The 25,017-nt window shown below is 40.4% G+C and overlaps 1 protein-coding gene across 1 annotated transcript; it reads right to left on the reverse strand.

Annotated features, from left to right (window-relative positions):
• Nucleotides 1-1,416: 1,416 nt before the first annotated feature.
• dhx37 (DEAH (Asp-Glu-Ala-His) box polypeptide 37) lies at nt 1,417-25,017 on the reverse strand. The gene is made up of 27 exons (XM_062025597.1): nt 24,883-25,017; nt 24,657-24,765; nt 24,412-24,581; nt 24,216-24,328; nt 18,128-18,464; nt 15,676-15,824; nt 15,502-15,594; nt 15,336-15,432; nt 14,699-14,812; nt 14,386-14,602; nt 14,203-14,301; nt 12,591-12,664; nt 12,370-12,505; nt 12,210-12,286; nt 10,885-11,117; nt 10,703-10,814; nt 10,523-10,629; nt 10,039-10,227; nt 9,828-9,952; nt 7,530-7,646; nt 7,273-7,445; nt 7,091-7,205; nt 4,657-4,794; nt 4,497-4,591; nt 1,928-2,001; nt 1,759-1,856; nt 1,417-1,682 (listed from the first exon to the last, which is right to left on the reverse strand). Exons 2-27 carry the CDS (start codon nt 24,757-24,759, stop codon nt 1,606-1,608), a joined length of 3,432 nt encoding a protein of 1,143 aa, XP_061881581.1. The 5' UTR covers nt 24,760-24,765; nt 24,883-25,017; the 3' UTR covers nt 1,417-1,605.

Below are 25,017 nucleotides of genomic sequence, written 5' to 3' on the forward strand. Positions count from 1 at the left end.
AAAAACTACTCAAGTACAGAGTAACTGATGAGTATCCTGTTCATTTAATGATGGTGGCAACAAATAATGCACAAAAACATAAAAATAGCAATGAGCAAATTCAGAGCCAGGAATATCTCTTAAACAACTAAAACAATAATATATATTAAATAATAATATACATTAACATAAAAAAATTAAGGCAAATTGAGCCACAATAACTTAACAGCACCATAGGCTCAGTAGGCAGAGATTACAAAGGAAAATAACAAGTTAGCCTTTACGCAAACCATAAACTGATAGGTGTGGGCTGCAAGTGGCTTTGGAGCAATCAAAGCTGCTCACACGGTCACTAAGGTGGGCACCTTGTTTGACATGTCAACTTAATGTGTATTATATTTATCCATGAGAGCATTTTTGTTGTAAATTGTGAGGTGTGTCTGTTAAAATCAAGGTTGTTTTTACAAATGATGACAGATGTGAACAAGAGCATGTATTGTCTTTGTGTGATGATGTAAATGAGGTGTGGTTGTATTGTATATTAAGTATGTGTCCATGAAAGGGCATTTTATGACTTTTTTCTTAATACTTGTGTATGATTTTATTGTCATAATTTTTGTATCCCTTTAATTTAGGTAGCCAGGGACTGCAGATGGAAATGAGCTATTTAGCTATAATCTGGTACAGAACATATCGGTCTTTGAGCTTAATGTTTCTGTGCATTGTCCCTTCAAATAAAGACTAAACTAACTAAACCTGGGAACACACTGTGCACTTCTGATTGGTGTTTCTATGTATGCGTGTGTGTGTGTGTGTGCGACTGTGCATGTCTATGAGGCTGCAGTGCGTTAATAAATGTCCCCACACGATGTACATTTGACAGTGATTCATAGCAGGGAAGCTAACATCAGCCTATAGTGACAGCCAAAATATCTACTAACGTTACTTACCGCCATGTGCTTCCTCAAATTTGACGTTGAGTTCATGTAAGCTTAAGCTTTATGTTTCAGCGGCACAGAAACAGAGCCAGGCGGTCATGTGACCGCCTGGCTCTGTTTGATTGGTGAAACGGAGTCAAACGTCACCAGTGACTGCATTTGATTGGTGAAACGGTGTCAAAAGTCACCAGTGACTGTATTTGATTGGTGAAACGCAGGCATGCGATAGATCCTACTTTGAAGGTCTGTCTGACAAACCAAAACAAACAAAGCATGTATTAACAGATCAATAAAAATCAGTAGCGAGTAGTGAGCTGAATGTAAATAAATGGAGCGGAGTAAAAGTAGCGTTTCTTCTCTATAAATATACTCAAGTAAAAGTAAAAGTATGTTGCATTAAAACTACTCTTAGAAGTACAATTTATCCCAAAAGTTACTCAAGTAGATGTAACGGAGTAAATGTAGCGCGTTACTACCCACCTCTGCTGGTGACACAAAATTCATTACTCCAAGTTTAATATTTTATGAGTCTTATGAAGACTAAATCAAACGAACATGGTTGACAGGAGCACAATTAATTATCTGAGTCCTAACAGATATTTTTACCATAAGATGCATGTACAAAAATACAGAGTAGTGAAAATGGTCATTCTGGTCTTCTGCACACTTTGTTTCTTCAGGCCAGCTTTCATAGCGGAGGCCAACTCTTGGCAATGTCCTCATGCATTGCCTCAGGTAGCCACTGGCAGTAAGGAGACAGCAGAACTGTGCGAGTATAAACACAAAGGTTAGGTGAAAACCTAAAAGCAGACAAGTTTTGGCAGCGTCAACAAATACGCACATTTATCTTCAGTCTTCCACAGGGAGAGCAGGGCGTCTCTGCAGTCGACTCTCTGCGACACGAGAGCCCCAAGCACGGCTTCCGTCCTGGGCTGCAGCCTGACGAAGAAGAGTGAGAAGTTGCTCGTTTTCTTTCTTTTGAGAAATTGTAAGTGAGGGCATTGACCTACTTAGACCACATTTTCATCATGATGGATGGATTGGACAGCAGATGACTCCTGTGGGCCTTCAGTTTGGGACACACCTGCGCACCGGACAAACATGAACACTGAGAGGCCAGACCTCCACCAATACATGAATATTTATTACATATGAAATCAACGAAAATAAGGACTTCACACTTTTTTCTGGGTACACGGAGAAAAACTAAATACAAGTAACTATTATCCATCCATCCATATTAACTCCTTATATGGATAATCGAATATCCATCCATTTAATTTCTATACCGCTCATAAGGATTAGAGATGTTCGATAATTGCTTTTTTGCCGATATCCAATATTGTCCAACTCTTAATTACCGATTCCGATATCAACTGACACCGATATATACAGTCGTGGAATTAACACATTATTATGCCTAATTTTGTTGTACGGGGTTGAGATCGGGGTGGGGGGGGGGTGTATATTGGAGCGTCCCGGAAGAGTTAGTGCTGCAAGGGGTTCTGGGTATTTGTTCTGTTGTGTTTATGTTGTGTTACAGTGCGGATGTTCTCCCTAAATGTGTTTGTCATTCTTGTTTGGTGTGGGTTCACAGTGTGGCGCATATTTTTAACAGTGTTAAAGTTGTTTATACGGCCACCATCAGTATGACCTGTATGGCTGTTGATCAAGTATGCGTTGCATTCACTTATGTGTGTGTAAAAGCCGCATATATTATGTGACTGGGCATGCTGTTTGTATGGAGGAAAAACGGACGTGGCGACAGGTTGTAGAGGACGCTAAAGGCAGTGCCTTTAAGGCACGCCCCCAAAATTGTTGTCCGGGTGGAAATCAGGAGAAATTTGGGAGAATGGTTGCCCGATTCGGAAGTCTCCCGGGAAAATCGGGAGGTTTAAACCGATATCGATAATTTCCGATATTACATTTTAAAGCATTTATCGGCCGATAATATCCGCAGGCCGATATTATCGGACATCTCTAATTAGGATCACGAGTAAGATGGAGGCATGTGAAATGTCTTAGAAAACATGGAAATCTTTGTTTTTGAACATTTATTTTTCATAAAAAAATATTATTTCTGCGGTTTTTCAATGAAATATAAAAAAATTTGACTCTGAACAAAATTTGTTTTAAGGTACTAGCTGTTCCTCTTGCCTAAACGCCGCACTGAATTGCAAGACAGGAGACGATCAGGGGTGCGGAAACAAGCTCGCTAATTAGCATGGTTAGCATCATCCAGCTAGCTTACTTGTTGTCGTCTGCATTCACTCTCCAAGCCACAACGTTCACGGCTTTCTACTTTGCTGTTAATATTATTTGGATGATTACAATCCGAACACTGTTAGTTCTGAACCATTGAAGAAGGTATATTTTTCGACGTCACGGATGACAACACCGGACGTATATTACCAAGGCGGCGTGGCTATAGGATAGCTTTGCCGTTTGGTAAATGGGTTATACTTATATTGCGCTTTTCTACCTTCAAGGCACTCAAAGCGATTTGACACTATTTCCACATTCACACTCTGATGGCGGGAGCTGCCATGCAAGGCCCTAACCACGACTCATCAAAAGCAAGGGTGAAGTGGGGCAAGACACTTTAGGATGGCGGAAGCTGGGATCGAACCAGGAACCCTGAAGTTGCTGGCATGGCCGCTCTACCACCCGAGCTACGCCGTCCAAAATGGTCAACTTTTGAGTTTTGAGTTCATGTAATAAAAATGTTACATTACATTTTAATTTTAATAATTGAAAATATCTACAAAAAATTATGTGGAAAGTTACATGAGACATGTAAGTCCCAAAACGACAGCCAAAAGAGGTTGGTAGATGAGAATAAATCTAAAGGTAAAATAAAGTGTGGAAATCCACCCAATTGCAGGAAATTTAGTCTTGATTTTCCAAATTTTATTTGGGGATTGCATGGCAGCACTTTGTGCCAATATAAATTTTCCTCTTTTTGTCGCCAGTTTTCCTCTTTTTTTTCCTCAAAGGGTGCTCACATGCCTGAAGATGGAGCCTATGCCAAGTGACTTTGGGCGAGAGGCGTGGTACTCCCTAGACTGGTCGCCAGCCAATCGCAGGGCACATATAAACAGCAACATATAAAAAAAATGAATAAAAATAACCAAACAACTACATTTATGACAGCAATGTAAGCGTTATTGTAGAGTTGTATGTATTGCAACGACAGTACAGTAAATGCATTATATAGTATTCAAATTACGCATTGAATATATGCAACCTGGATTTGATTTGGGATGAACTTTGCTATAAAGATTCAGACCCTGGGCAATAATAGAAATACTTTTTTCTGCAATAAAGGCTGTGCTGTGTGTGTAATAATAAAAACAGTTAAATTAATGGAAAAAATCCAGATTAATATTTTTTACAGATTGTAGCCAGACACTTCAGAAAGGACAAACTACAATTACAAACATGTAGTGATTAAAAATTATTTAACCAACCGTTTAGTAGTGCAAGAAAAAAATCTGGGGTGAATTTGGAAGAGATTTCTAATAAAATGTTCTAAAAAATGTTACTACAACCGTGTAAATGCGATCCATCCTGCAGTACCTGTCCCTCAAGAAGAAACTGGGCAAACAGTTTGTATCGCTCCAGACCATCTGGATATTCCATCTCCACAGCAGGCAACTGCCAGGCCACTCGGACTACAAAACAAAAGACACTGGAGTTACATTTCCTTGAAATGAGGGAAAAAAGTTAAGTAACATACAAAAGGTGCTTGAGCGGTGACATCGAATGGTGCCTGTGGAGGAACAAAACCACGGTTGTGGTGTCTCCTGAGGAGAGCTGAAATGGCAGTACTGTGGCAGGAGCTGGGGGACCCACTCGGCTTCCACCGCGGACACACCTGACAGGAACAGGAAAGCACAGACATTGGCTATTATACTAACAAACTCTCAAGAGTCCACAATCTAGAATCAGCGGTCTACACAGGCGCACCATTAAGGGTGGCGTAGCATGACTTTAAACTGCATACTTGTCTTTATGTAGTGTAAATTAGACATGTAAAATCAGATTTATGATCGCTAATGTTCACCATTACTTTGGAAATCATGTTTATTGCTCCTTTAGATGCGCTTTTGGTGCAGGAAGGCAGCACTCTGAAAGTAAAGTCGGCACTAAAACATGACACCACTTTCTTATTAGCGAAAAAAAGCGCTTCATCAATCAATCAAAGTATTAGAGGCTGTTTGGTTGCTGAGGTAGAAGGGGAAAGTAAGCCAACGTTGCCATCGGTTTTACAGCATTATCAGCTTTTTAGAGTTGGACAAAAATCACTTTTTTGGAATTTAACACTATTTGTTGTGGACTAAATGTGTAAATACTGTACATTTTTAAATCATACACCCGATATTCACATTTTTAGCAATAAGGGCTCATTACACGAGACATTTTTACAGTAAAACATTCTTCACTCTACTCAGATTTGAGGTTTAAATGTGATTTTAGGCCCAATGTGGTATTCCACTATGTCAAAATGAAAACAGTGCAGTCATACACATGAAGCTGTATTGAAACAAAGGAAACCAACCTAGGCCAGATCAACAGTTTATATGGGGAAATATAAAAGGTAAACACAAAATAATGATTAGCTGCTAAATACTACCCTGGACTCTGAAGGCTTAATGAGGGTTCCATTCCATGAAGATTTTAGAGAGGCCTACAACATATAATTACATTGTTTTGCAATTTGTTGCCCATGTAAAAGAATACACTAGACTAAGGCCTAACACAGAGGGTCGGCAAGCCAAAATGTTTGAAGAGCCATATTGGACCCAAAATGCAAAGATGGTCTGTCTGGAGCCACAAACAAATACGAGCCTTACATAAGTCTTATAATGAAGGCAACACATGATGTGTCTATATTAGATATAATAGCCTACTATCAAAATGATTATGTGTCACAGGGAGACGCAAATCTTTGTTGACAGATGTGTTGAAATGTAATATTTATTCTACACATTTTTACAACATTGGAAAACATTAGTAAAACTGATGCTTCTCAGAGAGTGAGATAATTCCTTGAAATTACTGGCTTAGAGTGGCCAAAGTTATAGATGTGTGTGTCCAAGTTAAAGGAAACGGCAGGCTTTCTTCTTCTAATGGATTTATTACAATCTTTGCAAGCTGGGTAACGTTTGCTGTGGTCTATAGCAGGGGTCTCCAACCTTTTTTCCACCAGGGACCGGTTTAATGTATGCATTATCTTCACGGACCGGCTTTCTACATGTGGCAGGTAAAAACAGCAAAAAATTAGCATGAAAAATCACCTCACTATAACCCTGAGGTTGTAATATAAATGAGCTGAAATATACATCTGTTAACAAACTTATTGGTGTGTTTAGTGGAACAGGCGAAAGTTAAGTCGAAGAAAATGCGGTAATTTAGAAATTAATTAATGTTTCTGTGCGGACTGGTAGGAAATGCATCACGGCCCCGGACCGGTGATTGGGGACCACCGGACTATAGCATAAACAACTATCAGAAATGCAGCCAATATTACATACAGATAATGTGTCATGAGACATGCAAATATAAAAAAAAACACAAAGGACATGAGTAAAGGAAATTAAATGATCTCAATTATACCTACAAACGAGGCATAATGATGCACGCCTAAATAGCATGTTAGCATCGATTAGCTTGCAGTCATGCGTTGACCAAATACGTATGCCTGATTAGCACTCCAACAAGTCAATAACATCTACAAAGCGCACTTTTGTGCTTTCATGCAAAGCATACAAGGTTTGGTAGACATAATGAGACAAAGAAGGAGTGGCTTTAAACACGTCTTTCTGTGGCTGCGTTGGTGTAAGTTGTAAATGTAAACAAACTACGGAGAGTCCAAAATTAGTAGGACAAAACGCGATTGCCAAATACTCTCAACACTGTAGCATGTTTAGTATAAACAGTGGGCTTTCTAACAATTAGGAAGGTTTGTGTCATGTTTGTTCTCCTACAGAAACTATATTAAAACAATAAATATATTTTTTCCCTAATCTGTTGCCATTTTTATAACGAGTGGCTCCAGTGCCGCGGTTTGCAGACCCCAGACCTAACACATTTGCACAGTGCTGTACTGTATGTAAAAAAAAAAAACAGAACATAAAATACAGTACAACTTTGTACTTATGCAGACTAACCTCTCATGTACATCTTTGTAGTCTCCAAGATTTCTTGGTAGACGACAAACTCAGGAAGTGTTTTGAATAGTGGCGACGTCGGGTGAATGAACACCGGGTCGTCTATAAGCGGCGTCTGGGGATGGAGGGAAAATGTAAAGCGGTGTAGGAAAGTGATACCAAAACACACACAAGGGGCTCACCTTGTAAGCGTTTATCCATTTTGGATCTAACAATTCCTCCGCCTGCACTCTTCTTGCCAGATGGTCCCCGAGTCCTGCTAAAGTGATCTGTCGCAGGCACACCACCTGGTGCTCTGTAGGCGGACTCATCTTGGGGTTGACAAACATGCCCAGCTCTGGGCACACAGCGTTCACTGGGAAAAAATATTATATGATGATGTGTGCTTTTAACACAGGTGTTCACATCTTTGCATTTAGGCACATTTCATATTAAGTACCTGCATTAGTAAGTTGACTTCTGAGCCGCCTGATCTCCACCATGGCTTTGTATCTCAGCCCGTTGTCTTCGCAGAATTTGGGCGTGCAGCCGGTGAATTCGCACGCACCGACAGCACCTGCAGTGAGACATGCAGACTATAACCAGTAGGTATGGGCAATATGGCCTAAGTTCTGTATCACAATACACTATATATTGCAGCCTCCTGGGATAACGACATACAGTATGTCACAACATATTGTTTGGTATGTAAATTATAAAATAACCAATAAAAAACGGGTTACAAATGTTTTCTCAAAACAAGTAATAATATCATTGTTAATTTTGTGTTAATAGTTAGTTACTTTCAGTTGTAACATGGTTTTATCTACATTTCTGGTGAAATGTAACAATACCTTGTTCTGCTGCTGTTTCAATTCTTAACATTGGTTTTGGGATATACCACACGTTTGGGTGTCAATCCAATACTAAGTAGTTACAGGGGCAGTATTGTTTATATCAATGCTTACTGATACTTCAAATTTTCAAGATCATTGAATGACAACATTTTTTAATCACAATTATAATCAGACCAAAAACCAAAAAACAGGAGGGCTGTGTAACAATATCAAGCCAATAATAGGACATTTGTAGATTTTTTAGGAATGTTTAAACTAGTTCTTACTATTGGCATTGATTTACAGTAAAACCTTTGGTTTTTGCACTTAAAGCCCTCCTGTATCCGGGGACTTATTTCCTGAGTTTCTAAACTATAACAAAAACGACAAAAGATTTTTTGATTCCCAACAATATCGGTGTAAGCACTGTAGTATCGACCTTAATGTATACTGATACTTTACTTTGTCTCGGTACGGTCAATATTTGTATCAATCCGCCAACTTTGTTTACATTCAAGAGCTCTCGCTTGCAGTTAGCATTATCCTTCTACAGTGTGTTGTGTAACATAATAAGCTATTCCAGGTTTGATACTTGTAAGAAAATAAGCTTATTTGGATAGCTGACTTAGAAGTGTCTTTGTACTGTGAAGTGACATGGCCACTAGCGAGAATGCTACATTGTGTTGAGGATGTAAATGTTTGTTTGTCGCTGTCAAATTTGTGGGACACTGCTAGAATGTGTCTTCAACATGCATTATCACGATATAACGATAGTATTAAAAGCTCTATCGTCAGCCAAATTTATATAATTTATATCAGTGTTTTTTAACCATTGTTGGGCCGCATGCGCCCTATAGAGGGTGGCCAAAAAATATCTGTTTTTTAGTATGGGCCGCAGCGGTACACAGTTGTAAAACACATTTCCACCACTTGTGGCAGTAATGACTACGGTATATCAAACAAAGAGAAGAAGTCTGGAGCTAAAGTCACAGAGAAGTTCCATAAGCGCAAAAATGATGACGGAAGTGGTAAGCTGTATTTTCATTTGCACATACATTTTATTGACAGTTTATTTAAGAAATCATGTATTATTATTTATTATTAATTTATTTAGAGTGTATTTATTTGTTTGTATGTACCGTATTTTTCGAAGTATAAGTCGCTCCGGAGTATAAGTCGCACCGTCCGAAAATGTATAATAAAGAAGGAAACAATCTGTCACTCCTAATCGCTAAATCCCATGAAATTTTATACGTCTAGTCTCTTACGTGAATGAGCTAAATAATATTATTTGATATTTTGCGGTAATGTGTTAATAATTTCGCACATAAGTCGCTCCTGAGTATAAGTCGCACCCCCGGCCAAACTATGAAAAAAACTGCGACTTATAGTCCGAAAAATACGGTACATGTTTTTTTTATGAGCTAAGCCTTGATAATAATCTTTGTGATTAAAGTTAAAGTTAAATTTAAAGTCCCAAAGATGGTCACACACACACTAGGTGTGGTGAAATTATCCTCTGCATTTGACCCGTCCCCATGTTCACCCCCTGGGATGTGAGAGGAGCAGTGAGCAGCAGCGGTGGCCGCGCTCGGGAATCATTTGGTGATTTAACCCCCAATTCCAACCCTTGATGCTGAGTGCCAAGCAGTGAGGCACATGGTTCCATATCATTTGACAAGGTGTAGCCTGTGAAAGTGTTTGTACTGTAGGTTAGATATAATTATTGAATACGATTAATTACGAGTAAGATTACTATTTCATTGTTAACATTTGAGTGGGCCCCAGGTCCCTCTGTACTGGAAAAGTTGGTTCCCGAGGTCAAGAAGGTTAACAAACCCTGATTTATAATCATAATCGCACAACCCCAGTACCCAGACTTATGCATGCAGTGGATGCCACCCCAAACAAAACAAACTTACCTAACATGACCATGAGGTCCCCAAGCAAGAGTGACGCCCCTTGCCCTGCCCACAACCTCCTCATTTGGGCCAGACGAGCACGACGTTGGGAGAGCTTGGAGTTCTCATCTTCACTACCTGCAGGTCTGAACAAGAATCATAATAATCCCATTATATTTATTTTCGCCATCTACTGTAGGCACTGTATATTTCAAACCGAATGCATCCTCACCTATCGAGGTCTTCGAAAAGCTCCCTGACTGTCATGGCAGCGACCAAGGCGATGACGTAGGGCAAGCACTCCTGCTGCTTGCCGAGCGCCAGCATCTTAGCGTAGCGTGGCGCGACAGGGAAAGAGGCCATGGCTCTACCCAGCGGCGTAATAGGCGAGCTCAGCCTAGCTTGCTCCATCTCTTTTACCCTGGAAGAAGACAGATAGCTTTTAAAAAACTTAAAAAGTAATCAATAAATATGGCTGATGACATCAATAAAGATGTCGTTTAGCACTAGGGGGATAATCGAGTATGTTGAAAACAGAGGGGACTATACAGTAATTTAAAACAACACAGAATTTACATGTGTTTACATCTGACATGTTAAATACTGCTATCCAGTATAGTATAACCAATAAATATAAATATAGGCAATCTAATCTTTTAACTGACTGAAATATTTCCAATATAACGGCGGGAGTGGAAAAAGATAGTTAACGGTACCTTCCAATGCGAGGCGGTTGTTTGAGTGCTCCTAAGGAGACGAGCAACTGTTCCGCTGCAACAAGAGCTTCAATAGGCGGAGGAGTGGGAAAAGGAAAATTGACCACCTGCAACCACAAGAAATACTGTTATTATAATAATTTTTTTTAACATAAGTCAGCCGATGATCTAAGAAGGGACCTTTTCTATGTTGAGATCTTTCATCTGCAGAACAAGATCGTCTACAGGCCTGCGAGTGATCTCTGCTTCAGAGAATGGACTGAAGTCGCAAAACACCGCAGACGAGTACAACCTGCAGAAGGGTTACATAACTCTCATTAAGAAACATATTCTCCTCAAGCAGACACAACAATAACTCGTACCTGTAACAGTGTCCCGGCTCCGTTCGCCCAGCTCTACCCGCCCTCTGATTGGCTGAGGCCTGCGAAGTCCAAGTCACCTTAAACGAGGACACGCCCGTCACACGGTCATAGAAACGTTTCTTCACCCGCCCGCAGTCGACCACATATTTGATGCCAGGGATTGTCAGCGAGGTCTCAGCAACATTGGTGGCGACCACACACAGACGAGTGCCAGGAGGAGGAGGCCTGAACACCTGGGAGAGAATGACACACTTTAGGACATTTTGTAAAATAATTGCAAGTAAAAAACACAATTATCACATACATACAGTGGTACCAAAAGTATTCAGACCCCTTTAAATTTGTGTCTCTTTGTTTCATTGCAGCCATTTAATAAAATCAAAAAAGTTCATTTTATTTCTCATTATTGAACACTCAGCACCCCGTCTTGACAGAAAAAAACAAATGTAGAAATTATTGCAAATGTATTACAATTAAAAAAACGAAAATATCACATGTATTCAGACCCTTTGCTCAATACTTAGTTGATGCACCTTTGGCAGCAATTACAGCCTCAAGTCTTTTAGAATACGATGCCACAAGCTTGGCACACCTAGCTGTGGGCAGTTTTGCCCATTTGTCTTTGCAGCACCTCTCAAGCTCCATCAGCTTGGATGGAAAGCGGGGATTTTCACGGTTAAAATAAAAGAGAGCTTAAAATAATTTGCGTGATTAATCTGTTAATGCATCATTTTTTGTGATTAATCACACAATTAATGCATTAAAGTTGACGGCCCTAATTTTATAATTTATTTTATGATAGAGTTGTGGACTCTTGGTAATATTTGTTACCTTGTATTTAGAAGAAATTTGGCAAAATTTTCTTTTAGCTATTTATATTCTAGATCAGGGATCCCTAAACTACGGCCCGCGGGCCAGCCAGCATCCATAAACCGGCCCACGGGAAATCCCAAGTAAAAAAAAAATTTTTTATTTAAAAATCTGTCCTTTCTAATCCATTTTCTACCGCTTGTTACTCTCAGTGTCTCCTAGCCGCTCAGGCAAATCATATTGTCTAAAAATGAACTTTCCCATCGATAACATGACTTCATCGCCAGGAACAGTGGACAAATCTATACAATGAGCAAAAGCCTTAACTTTTTAATCTGCTAGAAGTTTTAAGCCATACATTTGGACAAACTAATAGTACTATCACTATATACTAGTACTATTTTTTGGAGGCGAGGCTATATGCCTTAAATAAAGACTTCCTCTATGGATATTATTATGATAGGAGTAAAAATAGACTCATATAATCTCCAGGTCAGTTTGTTTTGTTTGTTTACCTTGGCCTGCTGTTCAGGAGCCAAAAGAGAATAGAGCGGGAGGACGTACATGGGGATGGACGGGTCAGCCTTCTCTTCTACGAGAATAAAACACAACATAACTTTTCAGCTGATAGGTTTCACATCCCTCTACTGTTTTGAAATTAGTGCCAAAACTCACCTGTGTCGCCGGGATCATCTCCGATGTCCAGGTCAGAGCCTTCGTCTTCGTCTTCTGCAATGCCTGCTTCCCTGTCCTCGTCTCCTTCGTCCACAGGCAAGGCAGAGTAGTTGTCCAAGTCGATACGAGGCAGTGACTGTAAGCAAAGAGACCACAACATTGTCACAATGTAATCTGGTTAAATGTAGTTCAATGATACACAACATAACAGTGAAACATACAATTGTCTTCTTATGTTTGGCCTTCTTGAACTTCTTCACTGCCTCTGAGTGGTCTGCCCCCTCCTCATCATGGCCTGGACAGAAAAACAAAAGTCAGGCAAAAACGTGCTTGTTTTAAAGGCCTACTGAAATGAATTTTTTTTATTTAAACGGGGATAGCAGATCCATTCTGTGTCATACTTGATCATTTCGCGATATTGCCATATTTTTGCTGAAAGGATTTAGTATAGAACAACTACGATAAAGTTCGCAACTTTTGGTCGCTGATAAAAAAAAGCCTTGCCTATACCGGAAGTAGCGTGACGTCACAGGAGGAAGGATTCCTCACAATTCCCCGTTGTTTACAATGGAGCGAGAGAGATTCGGACCGAGAAAGCGACGATTACCCCATTAATTTGAGCGAGGATGAAAGATTTGTGGATGAGGAACGATAGAGTGAGGAACTAGAGAGGCAGTGCAGGGTGTATCTTTTTTCGCTCTGACCGTAACTTAGGTACAAGGTCTCATTGGATTCCACACACTCTCCTTTTTCTATTGTGGATCATGGATTTGTATTTTAAACCACCTCGGATACTATATCCTCTTAAAAATGAGAGTCGAGAACGCGAAATGGACATTCACGGTGACTTTTATCTCCACGACAATACATCAGTGAAGCTCTTTATCTACTGAGCTAACGTGATAGCATCTGGCTCAAATGCAGATAGAAACAAAATAAATAAATCCCTGACTGGAAGGATAGACAGAAGATCAACAATACTATTAAACCATGAACATGTAAATACACGGTTAATAATTTCCAGCTTGGCGAAGCTTAACAATTGAAGCTAACTAACTTAGCTACGTAGCTAACGTGATAGCATCAGGCTCAAATGCAGATAGAAACAAAATAAATAAAAACCCTGACTGGAAGGATAGACAGAAGATCAACAATACTATTAAACCATGAACATGTAAATACACGGTTAATAATTTCCAGCTTGGCGAAGCTTAACAATTGAAGCTAACTACGGAGCGGCGGCGGGCGTTGTAGCTTTCGACGACACCCCGGCCGCCATCAGAGTCGGCAAGAAACATATATTTCCCCAAAGTTACGTACGTGACATGCACATAGCGACACGCACGTACGGGCAAGCGATCAAATGTTTGGAAGCCAAAGCTGTACTCGCGGTAGTGCGTCTGCTATCCAGCTCAAACACAACACAACCTCCTGATTGTGTTGCTGTAGTCCGCTGCTAATACACCGATCGCACCTACAACTTTCTTATTTGCGTCTCCATTGTCCATTAAACAAATTGCAAAAGATTCACCAACACAGATGTCCAGAATACTGTGGAATTGTTCGATGAAAACAGAGCAGTTTGTATGGTGACACATTGGGTACGAATACTTCCGTTGCCGTCGTGACGTCACGCGCATACGTCATCATACATGGACGTTTCCAACCGGAAGTTTAGCGGGAAATTTAAAATTGCACTTTATAAGTTAACCCGGCCGTATTGGCAAGTGTTGCAATGTTAAGATTTCATCATTGATATATAAACTATCAGACTGTGGTCGGTAGTAGTGGGTTTCAGTAGGCCTTTAAAGTGCAAATGTATAACACACTTACCAGTGGTTGTGTTGCCCTTCCTGAAAGGGAAAGCGTTTCTCAGTCGTCGGCAAAAGCTGTGAACCTCAGCCTGACCGGTAAGGAACACCAGGATACCCCCTGAAGCATGGACAAATGACAATGAGTCCACAAAGACTGTCCACTGGGGGGCAGCAAAGAAGCAGTAAAAATATGTTCATGCACCTGAAGGCAGCATCCGGTGAATCTTGCAGGTCTTGTGGAAGGCCTCTCCTGTGTAATCATCTAGTGGGGTGCGTTTGTTGAAGTGTATGGTGACAGGGAATTGGCGTGCATCCACTTTAATGGTGGGTGGGGGCAACTTAAACAACTTTTGGTTGTCGGTGAAGTCCTCCACACGCAGAGTAGCTGACATCACCAGCAGCTTCATGGGCAAACCTTTCTGCAGACAGAGGATACACAAAACAGCAAGTTAACATTACTGCAGCATAAGAAATTAAAAGGTCACACACATAGACAGACACACGCTGCTTGTTACCTCGTTTCTCAGTGGAACAATACGAGAAAGCAGTCCGATCAAAATGTCTGTGTACACGCTTCGCTCGTGGGCCTCGTCTATGATGATAGCGCTGTAACGCTGCAGCAGGAAATCCTAGTTACACAGAAAAAAGAATAAACCCCTTTTAATCAATATTTTAATTTAAACTTATATTTTTTTCCGGATGGATTTCCAAGCTATACTAGCCACTTAAAAGCTTCATATACACAAACATGTACAGAGGACTGTGCAAAGGACTGAGGCCATAACTACAGTTCTCGTTTATGAATATCCCTTTTCGAGTCTCTGTGTCATGGCTGCATTTTTCCAGATTTGTTTGTGTGAGTGACAGGAAAATAAAACTGGTTTGCATGTACAAACCGTTTTTTACTTTTAATACAACAGGTGGTTTGTTGCTATAAAAAACACAACATCCTAATTTTCAAACACTTTCTCAATATCTCTACATAAAAATAATGATTGGATAAAAACAAATTACCAATTTAAAACAGATCCATGGAAAAAGGGATTAAATGTAAACAATATATATTTAAAAAATTTAACTAAAGCCAACAACTGGACATTACCAGAATGTAAATAATTAAATTAAAGAACTGTAGTTCTGTAGAGCTTCTACCTTCTGGATCTCCTTCAAAAGAACACCATCTGTCATGAACTTGATTTTGGTTTCATCAGTCACATTCCCCTCATATCGGATCTGATAGGACACCATTCTAAACAACACAGACAAAAACAATGTATTAAAGTTGAAGATAATATTAGCATTAGTGCATGTGTGTTACCGTGTGGACACGTTCATCTCTTTTGCCACTCGGTGGGACATACTGATTGCTGCTACTCTTCTTGGCTCAGTGATACCAATGATGCCTGTGTCACTGGGGGGAGGAAACACAACTAACGTCAACAATGGTCTCTAAGCTTGTATGTGCACTACACACAGAAAGTGGGGTTCCAACCTGCCGTAGCCGGCTTCATACAGAAACTGAGGCACTTGCGTCGTTTTCCCACTTCCCGTCTCTCCACAGATGATGACACAGGGGTTCTCGCTCACGGCCTCCATGATCACCTGCTCCTCTGCCAAGATGGGCAGCTTCAAACGAGCCTCCTACAAGCCACAGACACAAAATGTGTTACTTAGTTTCAAAGATACCATGTGTACACTCCCCACACTTCATCAACGATTTTAAAAATGAAACTTAATTACCGTACAGTTTACCATACAGTCAGTACACAGCTTGTATTGCAGTATGAGGAATAAGAATGTTAGTCAGCAGAAAGCAGACCCCAGTCACGGTGAATTTGTGCATTAGTTTGTCAGTTAGCAGGCAACTTCCTGGTAGAGATGGACGACATTGCGAAAAATCTATATTGCAATATATATTGCAACCTCCTGCGATACGATATATATCACAATATATTATTAGGCATTTAAATGTTAATCGAACAATTTCGTATGCGACGTACACTACCGTTCAAAAGTTTGGGGTCACCCAAACAATTTTGTGGAATATTCTTCATTTCTAAGAACAAGAATAGACTGTCGAGTTTAAGATGAAAGTTCTCTTTTTTTGGCCATTTTGAGCGTTTAATTGACCCCACAAATGTGATGCTCCAGAAACTCAATCTGCTCAAAGGAAGGTCAGTTTTGTAGCTTCTGTAACGAGCTAAACTGTTTTCAGATGTGTGAACATGATTGCACAAGGGTTTTCTAATCATCAATTAGCCTTCTGAGCCAATGAGCAAACACGTTGTACCATTAGAACACTGGAGTGATAGTTGCTGGAAATGGGCCTCTATACACCTATGTAGATATTGCACCAAAAACCAGACATTTGCAGCTAGAATAGTAATTTACCACATTAGCAATGTTAAGACTACTTTAAAGTTATCTTCATTGAAAAGTACAGTGCTTTTCCTTCAAAAATAAGGACATTTCAATGTGACCCCAAAATTTTGAACGGTAGTGTATGCGATAACATATTGTGTCATTTCCAGTTGTATTATTTTATCAAATCTATTATCAATAGCTGGTCCTGGTTACTTTCTGTTGTAACATGGTTCTACCTACCCTTGTGTTAAAATGTAAAAAAACCCCACTTATTCTTCTGTTGTTTGGATACTTTACTTTAGTTGTGGGCGATACTACAAATTTGGGTATTGATACAATACCAAGTAGTTACAAAGGCAGTATTGGTCCTACCAATGTTCATACTTAAAATGTTCAATATACTTAAATGATTCAATTTTGATCACAATTGTAATCAGACTAAAACACAGAATGGCGGTGTAAAAAAAATAATTAATATTTAAAAGATTTCCTTATTCCCTTTTAAATATTAAAATAAAATCAATAGTTCAAAATAACTAAACAAAGTAAGCAAGAAAAACTAAGCAAAAACTACTATTGGCTCCGAAATGAGTTATTTGGTTTTGCCCTTAAAGTTTTCCTGTCTTCAGATACTTGTATTTTAAAATATCGATGTAATCACTTCAGTATCGACCATACAAATATCCGCCCACTCCTATTTACATTCAAGAGCTCGAGCTTAGGAATTCGTAGCTCCGATAATGATTCAGGAGCTACGATCCGATTAAAAATCGATTATCGATCCATCTTTAGTTTATGTATATTAACGCAGTATTAAACTTTGTTTCGTTTCACTAAATAAGCGTTTATCACTTGCAACTATAAAAAAAAAAAATTGGAATAACAAACAGTTAAATTAATTCCCACATTTATTAAATGAATACAATTGTGTGCAAAACTGGACCATAAGTGTGCGATAATAGAGGAGTTGGTCGGATCTCTTGGTGAGGTGGCTCGCTGCAATCAGCCAAATTTTAGAACCGTCTGTATTACTTTATTTACAATAAATAAATCGATTATTGACGTTAACTAATCAATTTGATTATCTTCCATGTCAAAATTGCTAATGCGATGCATCTAAAAATCTATTATTTCCCCCACCTCTAGCAATTAGCATGACTTATCACATCCTCCTACTCTATGTAGTGTAGCATGTTTAGCTATTCTTCGTTCTCAAGTGATAATGTTATGTGTGAGAAACGTAGTCTATTTGTCTCCATGGAGACGAGGATTAGTTCATCACTAGTAAGAACGTACAGTGTGTTGCTGTTGCTGTCAAATTTACGGAAAAACATCTGTCATCAACATGCATTATTCCGATTGTATTAAAATCTCTATTGGCAGCCAAATTTAAATAATTTATATCATATATTGTCTGTATCGCACAAACCTACTTCCTGGTTTATGGAGGATGGCAATCCTGTGGGTAGTACAATTATGATGCAGATTACTATTTGCCTAATTAAAACAGCAAAACTACAGCTGGCCTAACATCTTGCACAATAATAATAAGGATAAAGTAAAGTGTCATTTTCTCTTACCTGTATTTTCGGTAATCGATCAACTGGGATGAAGACAGACGGCTGCAACATCCTATTCATCTGCTTCCTCTCATCCTGTGCTTCTTTGACCTCCTCTTTGGAGTCCTCACTCAGAGTGCTTATTTCCTTGCACTCACTTGCTTCTGCGGTTTTGTCCACCGCATCATCTTCCTTCTCCTTGTTATCATCATCATCATCATCATCATCTGATGAGCCTTCACTACTCTCTGCTTCTTCCGCCTCCTCTTCTTCTTCTTTCCATTTTCTCTTCCTGTTGGCCCCACTGACACTGCTGATCTTTGAGCCAGAAACTTCATCTTTTACTTCATCTGATGACCTGAAAGATGGAAACAAGTGAGTGATCTGCCACAGAAAAAAATGTCAATAAGTAGTTTATTCATCTTCTATACCAGTGTTTTTCAACCTTTTTTGAGCCGAGGCACATTTTTTTCATTGAAAATATCCGGAGGCACGCCACCAGCAGAAATCATTAAAAATGAAACTCAGTTGACAGTAAAAAGTTGTTGTCGCAATTGTTGGATATGACTTTAAACCATAACCAACCATACATCACTATAGCTCTTGTCTCAAAGTAGGTGTAAGAAATCTGCGTTCAAAGAACTCCGGCTTATTAGTGATTCCCAGAGCCCAAAAAAAGTCTGCGGGCTATAGAGCGTTTTCTATTCGAGCTCCAGTACTCTGAAATGCCCTCCCGGTAACAGTTAGAGATGCTACCTTAGTAGAAGCATTTAAGTCCCATCTTAAGGCTCATTTGTATACTCTAGCCTTTAAATAGACCCCCTTTTTAGACCAGTTGATCTGCCGTTTCTTTTCTTCTCTCCTCTGCTCCCCTCTCCCTTGGGAGGGGGAGTTGCACAGGTCCGGTGGCCATGGATGAAGTGCTGACTGTCCAGAGTCGGGACCCCGGGTGGACCGCTAGCCTGTGCATCGGTTGGGGACATCTCTGCGCTGCTGACCCGTCTCCGCTCGGGACGGTTTTCTGCTGGCCCCACTATGGACTGGACTCTCGCTGATGTGTTGGATCCACTGTGGACTGGACTTTCACAATATTATGTCAGATCCACTCGAGATCCATTGCTTTCGGTCTCCCCTAGAGGGGGGGGGGGTTACCCACATATCAATCAATCAATCAATGTTTATTTATATAGCCCTAAATCACAAGTGTCTCAAAGGGCTGTACAAGCCACAATGACATCCTCGGTACAGAGCCCACATACGGGCAAGGAAAACTCACCCCAGTGGGACGTCAATGTGAATGACTATGAGAAACCTTGGAGAGGACCGCATATGTGGGTAACCCCCCCCTCTAGGGGAGGCCGAAAGCAATGGATGTCGAGTGGGTCTGACATAATATTGTGAAAGTCCAACACATCAGCGAAAGTCCAGTCCATAGTGGGGCCAGCAGGAACCATCCCGAGCGGAGACGGGTCAGCAGCGTAGAGATGTCCCCATCCGATGGACAGGCTAGCGGTCCACCCCGGGTTGGGAGCAGAGTACAAAAGAAAAGAAAAGAAACGGCAGATCAACTGGTCTAAAAAGGGAGTCTATTTAAAGGTTAGAGTATACAAATGAGTTTTAAGATGAGACTTAAATGCTTCTACTGAGGTAGCATCTCTAACTTTTACCGGGAGGGCATTCCATAGTATTGGAGCCCGAATAGAAAACGCTCTATAGCCCGCAGACTTTTTTTGGGCTCTGGGAATCACTAATAAGCCGGACATATGGTACAATACAATCGGCAAGATAGGCAGGAGCTTGACCGTGTAGTATTTTATACGTAAGTAGTAAAACCTTAAAGTCGCATCTTAGGTGCACAGGAAGCCAGTGCAGGTGATCCAGTATAGGCGTAATATGATCAAACTTTCTTGTTTTTGTCAAAAGTCTAGCAGCCGCATTTTGTACCATCTGTAATCTTTTAATGCTAGACATAGGGAGGCCCGAAAATAAAACGTTACAGTAATTGAGACGAGATGTAACGAACGCATGAATAAGGATCTCAGCATCGCTTGTGGACAAAATGGAACGAATTTTAGCGATATTACGGAGATGAAAGAAGGCCGTTTTAGTAACACTCTTAATGTGTGACTCAAACGAGAGAGTTTGGTCGAAGATAATACCCAGAATCTTTACCGAGTCGCCTTGTTTAATTGTTTGGTTGTCAAATGTTAAGGTGGTATTATTAAATAGATGTCGGTGTTGAGCAGGACCGATAATCAGCATTTCCGTTTTCTTAGCGTTGAGTTGCAAAAAGTTAGCGGACATCCATTGTTTAATTTCATTAAGACACGCCTCCAGCTGACTACAATCCGGCGTGTTGGTCAGCTTTAGGGGCATGTAGAGTTGGGTGTAATCAGCATAACAGTGAAAGCTAACACCGTACTTGCGTATGATGTCACCTAGCGGCAGCATGTAAATACTAAAGAGTGCAGGGCCAAGAACCGAACCCTGGGGAACTCCGCATGTTACCTTAACATAGTCCGAGGTCACATTGTTATGGGAGACACACTGCATCCTGTCAGTAAGATAAGAGTTAAACCAAGACAAGGCTAAGTCTGTCATCCCAATACGCGTTTTGATACGCTCTAATAAAATATTATGATCAACAGTATTGAAAGCGGCGCTAAGATCAAGAAGCAGCAACATAGATGACGCATCAGAATCCATCGTTAGCAATAGATCATTAGTCATTTTTGCGAGGGCTGTCTCCGTAGAGTGATTTGCCCTGAAACCGGATTGAAAAGGTTCGCAGAGATTGTTAGACGCTAAGTGTTCATTTAGCTGCTGTGCGACAATTTTTTCGAGGATTTTCGAGATAAACGGAAGGTGGGACACCGGCCGGTAGTTTACCAAGAGATCAGGATCGAGGTTAGGTCTTTTGAGTAGAGGATGAATAACCGCTTTTTTGAATGCTAGGGGAACAGTGCCAGAGGAAAGTGATAAGTTTATAATATTTAACACTGATGGACCTAATAATACAAAAAGCTCCTTGATAAGTTTCCCAGGAATTGGGTCAAGTAAACATGTTTGTTTTGTCCCATTTACACATTTTGACAATTCCTCCAATGTTATTTCATCAAAGAGAGAGAAACTATTTTGGAGGGCGGTATCCGTTGTATATACAGTCGTATTTGTGTTAATAGAACCCAGTTGTAGCTGAGATGCATTGTCTTTAATCTCTTTTCTAATGACTTCAATTTTCTTATTAAAGAAATTCATAAAGTCATCTGCTGAGTGGGTGGAGCTACTGGGAGGAGTCCCTTGTTGGGTTAGCGATGCTACTGTACTAAACAAAAATTTAGGATCATTTTTGTTGAGGTGGATGAGATTTGAGTAATATTTAGCTTTAGCTGAGGTAAGCATGCGTTTATAAGTTATTAAACTATCACACCATGCTTGATGGAAAACCTCAAGTTTAGTCGCACGCCATTTGCGTTCCAGCTTTCTACATGATAATTTCTGGGCTTTAGTTTCTTCTGTAAACCATGGGGTACGCCTTTTAGGGGCCCTTTTTAGCTTTAGCTGTATTACACTATCAATAGTGTCGCGCAGGGCGTCGTTAAAGTTGTTAGTGAGGTTATCAATAGAGCCCACATAATTTGGGAATGGTGCCATTACCGAAGGCAGTAGGTCAGTAAGAGTCGTCGTTGTGGCAGCATTAATGTTGCGGCTGCTATAGTAGTTATTATTATTATTATTAGTTTGTTGACAATGAGTCAGAACTTCGAATTTTATAAGGTAATGATCGGACATTACTTTAGTGTACGGGAGTATCGTAACTTTAGAGGTGGTGACACCCCTGACAAGCACTAGATCTATCGTATTACCGTTGCGATGCGTGGGTTCATTTATTATTTGTGTAAGACCACAGCTATCAATTATAGTTTGGAGCGCCACGCATGGAGGGTCCGATGGGGTATTCATATGGATATTAAAGTCCCCCATTATGATTATATTGTCGGCGTGCGTCACTAGATCAGCAACAAACTCTAACAATTCACTGATGAAGTCCGAATAGGGCCCAGGGGGGCGGTAGATAAGAGCCAGGTGGAGAGGCAGCGGTGTGACAAACCTCAAAGTGAGCACCTCAAACGAGTTATATTTATTATTTAGGTTAGGTGTAAAATTATAGTTTTCGTTGTATATTAGTGCGACACCCCCTCCCCTTTTAAGAGGTCGGGCAACATGTGTATTGGTATAGTTAGGAGGAGATGCCTCATTTAGCGCAAAAAAAATCGTCTGGTTTGAGCCAGGTCTCGGCGAGACCAACGACGTCAAGTTTGTTGTCTCTAATGACCTCATTAACTAATAACGTTTTGGAAGATAATGATCTTATGTTTAAAAAGCCCATATTATAGGTAGTGGGCTGTTTTGAGGATTGTTTGTTGAAATTATCCGAAGTAGCAATATTAATAATGTTGCGTTTATTATGCGTAGTGCACTTTAAATAGTTTCGACCATATCGACCATAATTGATACGACGGGAATTGTCCGATTGTTTGCTAGATGTTGCGATATACTGAACGCATCATAGTTAGCCACCTCAGTACAATGTATGTCTGCCTCTGACACGGTCACAAAAGAAAAACATTATGTGAGTTGTGTTTTATTCTAAGAGAATTGCTATGTGTGCGGGGATTATCCAGCCTGGCGCCGGCTAGTTCTAGTTTAAATGACTTCTTACCCGGAGACTCCACGCTTCTTTGGTTAGCTTTTCCCTTTGTTGTTAGCCCTGCTCGGCATCCCCGCTTCTGCTTCCGCTCACACCGCTTACGTCGTCTCCATCGGCGGTCACCGCTAGCACTTGACTCCGCTGCTACAAAGGTCGCTCGATGTAGCCCGCGAAGTATTCCCATGCTAGTGAGGAGGTCCACCGTACATGCATCTTTCAGTCTATAACGACCCGATCCATCCACATCCAGAATTGTCTGTCGGTCGTATGTGATCACAGAGTGTTCACGCTTTGAGCCAGCCATGAAATTGATATGCGGTCCTCTCCAAGGTTTCTCATAGTCATTCACACCGACGTCCCACTGGGGTGAGTTTTTCCTTGCCCGTATGTGGGCTCTGTACCGAGGATGTCGTTGTGGCTTGTGCAGCCCTTTGAGACACTTGTGATTTAGGGCTATATAAATAAACATTGATTGATTGATTGATTGAGGTATACTGTCACGACCTGTCACATCACGCCGTGACTTATTTTGAGTTTTTTGCTATTTTCCTGTGTGTAGTGTTTTAGTTCTTGTCTTGCGTTCCTATTTTGGTGATTTTTCCTGTTTTGTTGATGTTTTCCTGTACCAGTTTCATGTCTTCCTTAAACATCTGCTTTGTTTGAGCAATCAAGATTATTTAAGTTGTTGCTATCCTTCTTTGTGAGGACATTGTTGATTGTCATGTCATGTTGGGATGTACTTTGTGGACGCCGTCTTTGCTCCACAGTAAGTCTTTGCTGTCGTCCAGCATTCTGTTTTTGTTTACTTTGTAGCCAGTTAGGTTTTAGTTCCGTTCTGCATAGCCTTCCCTAATCTTCAATGCTTTTTCTTAGGGGCACTAACCTTTTATTTATTTTTGGTTTAAGCATTAGATACGACGACAAACCCTTGTCGTCTCACACAACGTGTTCCTGACATCAGTCAGACCTACACTGTTCCAATATCCATTTTTCTGTTTTCAATTGTTGATGACTGATGATAACTGTATTATGATGATAGTATATATCTGTGTCATGAATCAATTTAAGTGGACCCCGACTTAAACAAGTTGAAAAACTTATTCGGGTGTTACCATTTAGTGGTCAATTGTACGGAATATGTACTTCACTGTGCAACCTACTAATAAAAGTTTCAATCAATCAATCTACAAAGCAATTAACTACCGGCTGCCACCTACTGATATGGAAAAGTATAACCTGGCTACGCTGCCGAGCTCTAGACAGCACCGACACTCATTTGCAGATTATAATTACTGGCTGGCAAAAAATATTTTTAACCCAAACAGGTGAAATTACATAATCTCCCACCAGACTGTATCTCACGGCACTGGTGGTTGAAAAACACTGTTCTATACATACTGTTTAGTGTGGTAAATCTTGTCCCCAAGACCCAGTCTGGATGTTGTGTACAGTAACTTCAGTTCAGATTCCGGAACCTGCACTTCCGCCAGTCGGGTCAGAATGTCAGCCCTCTGAACAGAACACACCGGTGTCAATCTTTACTAGTTACTAATTCACTTGGAGGTTGTGTACAGAAGCATTAGGAGCTCATTACCTGGGCTTTCTTCTGCTTCTTCTCTAGAACTTTCTCCAGTTCCTTCCTCTGCTTCTTAGTGAGAGGCTTCTTGGTGGAAACAGGAGGCACTGAACATTTCTTCTTTTTGGCTTTGTTGGCTGGGAGCACCAAGGCGTTGCTCTCATCGACACCCTTCAGTCTGACTCCATCTAGGAAAGCACAACACTACTTATTAACTGCTGCTAAGCTCCACTAAAAGCGCCGATCACGCCGTTTTAAGTCACCTCGTATTTCGATGGCGATTTCATTTTTTTCTACGTTTACTGCTTGTTTAGGGTCGCCTTTCTGTCTTCCTTTCCAGTTGTGTTTCTTTCTCAGGTTGCCCATCGCTACCTGAGAAAGGGGAACCATAAATAATGATAGGCGGCGAGACTTTGGTAACAATCGATTTAAATCAAAAACATATTTAAACATCAATTCTCGTCAACAAATACTATTAAAATCACAAACCGTTGATTTTCAGTGTCCAAATAATGTCATTGAGATTTTCACACTTTTCTGTACAGAAGCTTGAGCGAAACCTCACGTGTAAACACAACTGAGTCCTTGTACATAAAGTGTCCGTGGTAGAACTGTTCCCCAAAT

Source organism: Entelurus aequoreus, linkage group LG17, assembly GCF_033978785.1.
Source record: "Entelurus aequoreus isolate RoL-2023_Sb linkage group LG17, RoL_Eaeq_v1.1, whole genome shotgun sequence".
Lineage (NCBI taxonomy): Eukaryota > Metazoa > Chordata > Actinopteri > Syngnathiformes > Syngnathidae > Entelurus > Entelurus aequoreus.

Bases quoted from the DNA above. Each gene is read 5' to 3' on its own strand.
- dhx37 (XM_062025597.1), bottom strand. From the start codon at position 24,759: ATGGGCAACCTGAGAAAGAAACACAACTGGAAAGGAAGACAGAAAGGC. The intron at 12,665-14,202 runs GTAAGTGTGTTA...TTTTCTGTCCAG, and splicing joins GAAGGGCAACACAACCACTG to GCCATGATGAGGAGGGGGCA. The intron at 12,287-12,369 runs GTGAGTTTTGGC...TTATTCTCGTAG, and splicing joins AGATGATCCCGGCGACACAG to AAGAGAAGGCTGACCCGTCC.